General features: G+C 38.7%; 1 protein-coding gene across 2 annotated transcripts in view; it reads left to right on the forward strand.

Moving 5' to 3' along the window:
- Nucleotides 1–4,051, forward strand: part of LOC106947301 (protein FAM111B-like) — a 17,968-nt gene extending 13,917 nt beyond the window's left edge. For both annotated transcript variants that reach the window (XM_015032197.1, XM_015032198.1), the window contains 2 exons: nucleotides 883–936; nucleotides 1,028–4,051. In XM_015032197.1, coding sequence (XP_014887683.1) covers nucleotides 883–936; nucleotides 1,028–2,725 — 1,752 coding nt within the window. In that variant the 3' untranslated portion in view covers nucleotides 2,726–4,051. The remainder of the gene's footprint in view (nucleotides 1–882; nucleotides 937–1,027) is intronic.
- The last annotated feature ends 850 nt before the right edge of the window (nucleotides 4,052–4,901 follow it).

Below are 4,901 nucleotides of genomic sequence, written 5' to 3' on the forward strand. Positions count from 1 at the left end.
AATATTATGCACCTCCTAACTTTTTAACATGACTTAATAAACTGAACTTGGCTGCATTGTATTATGCAGGTCTTTTATTTCCTCCCTTTGTTGTTCCAACTGGGCAATCATGACCAAATCATAAATAAAAAAATCCAGTGGTTTACCTGTATCTATGGAAACGCAGGAGGAGTTCAGTCCCAGTCATCTTAATGTGGTGGTACCTCAAAGTGTCCATTTTTATGAACATCCTGTGCCATGTCTGGTTATTGTATTCAGGACAAAGATAAGAAGGTCGTTAGGCGTTGTTTGCCATCTTATGATGCACACCTGCTGCAAACATCCTGTGTGTATAAATGCAAGCACATATTTACAAAAATGAACTAATTCTTGGTATTCTTTGTGAAGATGTTTAATACTGTTGTGTAATCTGACACTGATTATTGAAAACATTTAAAAATAAGTTTATCTACATGTGGGGAGAAGAGAGGTTCACCATTGTTGCCTTTAATACTTTGTAAAACTCTGTTTTGCCAAAAGTACGGCTCTGTTTCCGGGTAGTGCTTCTCATCTGGTTGTTGATCATGTGACTCCATGATGCAGAAAAACTTTCTATTCCAGTTTTGTGAAATAAACCAATTTTGATTTGGCTGAAAAAACCACCTCACCCTCCTGCCGAAACATTATTTTCAAAATGTCACATTGCGCAATTACATGGTCAATGGAAACACAACCACTCATCTGTTTTTCCCTTGTCTTTTTATTTGTGTCAGTGACGGACATCTTAAAATTCCTAAACTCTGATCAATTGTAAAAAGTGAAGCAGAAATGAACATGCTGAACAAGACAGATTTAGGGAGATTGAAATAACTCCAATTCCTTTTTCTTTACTTTTTTTCCCAGACTCCTACACAAACACCCATGAGAGTGAAGAACGAGAATGGAAGTGATTCTGTGGTTAGTTTCTATCATCTGCTAAAACAGTCCAGTGTTAAACCTAATCTCTGTAACAATCAAAGTTAAACTTCCCCCCTGTGCTTTCTTACAGGTTACACATTCCCATCGTTTCATTGTAAAATTCACTCCAACAGAACGTAAAGAGTACACAATCGACTGTGATCAACCGTCTACAGTCCTGGACGCAATTAGATCCAGTCTTGGCACAACTGAGAAGATGATAAAGTATCCAGATGAGAGCATCATCATTCAGTTGGGTAAACGGGACAGGGAATCTGTGGTTCCAACACATTTCCCCTGTTCTTGTATTGGTGATGGGGAGACAGTGATTTTATATCACTATGCATCAGAAAAGATTGAAAAAGTTCAGGAGCAGCATGACAAAACCATACATCCAAAAGACCATTATTCGGTCTTCTACATTGATACCGTTGGGGGTCTGAAAACCAAAACCAAGGAGTTGTTCAGAAACAAAATCCTCAAACAGTTCAAGTTTCTCTGTGTTTATGGGGTAAAGGGGATGACAGTGGAGGAGGCTCTGAAGCAAGATGGCCGATTCCTTGACAGTCTTGGAGAATTCAAGTTGTCTGATAACGAGAACCCCAACCGCCTCACTGTGCGCACACAAAGGGTCGACAGCCTCCACCAAAAGGCGTTCAAGATACGTCTTCCACTGAATAAACGGGAAGGTGTTGAAAACCCAACAACCTCCATCCTGGATGTTGCTCGTGTCAGTGGGCGAAGTGTTAAAAAAGCAATGGAACAGCCAGGTGACAGCGGCTGCTCCACTGAAGAGATTTATGAACTTCTGCGTAAGCAGTTTCCAGAGCTGAAAGAATGGATGGAGAGCAGGTTCCCTGGTGATTCTTATGAGAAAGCTCTGAACCGCGGGAGTGAGAAGTTTGGAAAGATCCAGCAGTCTTTCAGTGAAGTTCATAGGATTAAGAAGTTGCTTGTCATGGGAAAATCGGTCTGTAAAATTAATGTGTACGATATTTGTGAGGGAACAGGCTTTGTGCTGTTTGACAGGTTTGTCCTGACCAATGCACACCTGTTTAGAGGGTGTGTCCAAGGAAAGAACCTGCTGGATCAAATAAACGTCTATGCTCTGTTTAACTACGACGAACCTGTGCCAGAGACAAATTACTTTTACTTCTCTGCTGAGAAAACACTTATTGACATTGACATGGAGCTGGATTTTGCTGTACTTCAGCTGAAACCCGATGGTAAAAAACCCAACTCCAAATCCAAACCAGACAATGTGAAAGTACCTCCAGGGCTGCTGGACAGATTTGGTCCACTTCCTAGAAATGGAGAGGCCTGTCTTATTGGACACCCTGCAGGAAGTGTGAAGAAAATTGATCCTACATGCATCATTGAGCCAGAAAAGAGAGAACAGGCTGTCATGGATCATTTATCCAAATACAAAGTTAAAAAGGTCATCCTCAAAAAAGTAAATGAGCTCAAGGACCAAGGCATTGATGATATAATGATGGGTGGAGAAAAAGCAGAAAAGGTGGCTGCTTACAACACTTTCATGTATCACGGAGCTTCTGGTTCTCCAGTGTTTGATGCTCATGGTCAGATATTTGGGATTCACACAGGAGGATATGGTATGAGCGACCGCGTTATTGAGTACGCCCATCCTCTGCTCACTATATTTGAAAAGTTTGTGATTAATCTGATAGAAAGTGGAAATGATCAGATGTTGGAGAAGGTTAAGGAGGCAGCGACCGAGAACGAATACCTTAAAAAGATCCTCCAGGTTGAGCCGATGGAGGTAGATTAGACCAACTAGAAATGATACAGTTCAGGTTAAATGTTTCTGACCAACATATTTAACTTTCTCAAGGTTCAGAAATTTAATTGCTAGACCTGATAAATTCCTGCAGTCACAGAAGACAATGACTAGGCTGCCAGTCCGTTTCAGAAAAAACAACCATTTACACATCTTGGATATGAAGATGCGACTCCTATCCAAACCTTCATTATCAGAAAGAAACCTAAAAATATGTGGACAGACCATCCAGCTCCATGTAGAAATGTCCAGTAAAGATTTGAGTCCATGACCTGGACAAAGTTATTGGGTATATTTTCTTACCTCCTGGGCCACTAACAGAGATTCTTCACAAGAAACAACAAATCAGTTAAAGATTATCTGCTCCTCCATCCGTAACTCAGTCTCTGAGGTGCCTATCTACGCCGGTCATTGGGTGAGAGGCGGGTACACCTTGGACAGGTCTCTGTCCACATTAGAGACCCCTGACCTCTTATTTGTTGCCTTTTGCACAGCAGGTCGTTGGGTCTCTAACAGGTTCTTAAATTGGTTTAATTGGTCCTGAACAAAAAGAAAATTAACTCACTAAACAGCAGATATGAATTCATGATCTACAAACTTTCTGTTTTCCTCTTGTCTTGCTGCTGCTGCTGCCCAATAATTTCCCAGTTTCAATGTCAATAAAGTACATTATCTTCTGTTTTCCTTTGACTGCTGAAGGCCAAAGATTAAACCTGCATCTGTCTTTTCTCTGGCCAAACTTTAATGATTATTGTTAACTTGATCAATATATTGCTAGTTGATTGAATAAGGGTTATTGGGGTTCAGGTGGCTGGTGCCAGTCTCCAGCGGTCATTGGGTGAGATGGGTTTAGTGGTGTTTTCTGTGCTTTTTTCTGTGGTTTTATTGTTTTCCTTTGTTTAATCATCTCATCTATTGTCTACATTCAGTCCTTAGTTGTAATCATTGCATTGAACACAACCAGCTGAAGTTAGACATAATCTGCAAACTTCACACCTGATCAAAGTGTTTCAAATCTCATCCAGATTATGTTCTCAGTGGTAGAAATTACTTCATTTATTCCCAACCATGTATTTTTCTTCAGTGATTTAATGAAATGTAATCAGTTATCATATATCTCCACTACTGTTGCAGAGCTCATGTAATTCTGATTGTTCTTTGTTTTTCCATATTCAGATCATTCTAAACCCTCTGTAACCCATTCATTTTCATTATTTTTGGATTTACATGTTACTGTTCTGTCATTTAAATGTAATTTTCTCTTTATTCAACAAATAAATATGAAACCTGTCAGTTTACTGACGGCTTCTAATCAAATGTCTCGTACTTTTAGTATAAATGTTAATCTAGTTTCTCTAGATCCTGCTGAGACATCAGTCCTCTAATCCTGGAGATGTTCTTCAGGTGATAGAAGGCTGACTTTGTGACTGTCTTAATGTGGCTCTGAAGGTTCAGGTCAGAGTCCATCACTGCTCCCCGGTTTTGGGCTGATCGCTGGTTTTCAGTTGTAATAACTGAAGCTGTGCATTGATTTTAGATCTATAACTCTAGATCACTCCTCTTTAGGTCCTGTCAAGAAAAGTCGAGTTCATCCCACTTCCCCATGCTGGAGATTTTAGTTTAATAGTAACGATAAATAAAGTTATCTGTAAAACTAATTACACAGGTGACATCAAGACCCAACAGTAGAGTCAGACGGTAATAAAATTAATCTGGTTGTGTGTGTTGTTATTGTGTCTTGCAAACTTTGCTTTAATTCTACTCTTTTCTATTTAATCATAAAAATCATAGTCTGACAGAAAGAGAATTATGAAACAGGAAGAGCAGGTTTCCTGAAGAAAGAGGAAGAAAGCTTCCAGCCTGCAGTGAATAAAAATAGTTCAGATTGCTCATTTTGAGCATTAAAGATTTAAAGAATAAAATCTAAACATTTTGAGTAATTGGATAAAACCCAGAGAAAAATACTTACAGCAATAATAATAACTTATAATTAAGCCAATAATTAATATTGGTTTAACCAATGGTTGATATTGGTTTGATTATAAGAATATTTAACACTTACTCTTAAACTTGTGGAAGTACTTACAGGTGAAACAAGTAACTGTAACTTTGGTATCAAATAATTAGAATAATGGATATTTAATAATTCTTGGTTTCTTTTCAAAAA

Source organism: Poecilia latipinna, unplaced genomic scaffold, assembly GCF_001443285.1.
Source record: "Poecilia latipinna isolate Pla-1442-1.1 unplaced genomic scaffold, P_latipinna-1.0 Scaffold233, whole genome shotgun sequence".
NCBI classification, from domain to species: Eukaryota; Metazoa; Chordata; class Actinopteri; order Cyprinodontiformes; family Poeciliidae; genus Poecilia; species Poecilia latipinna.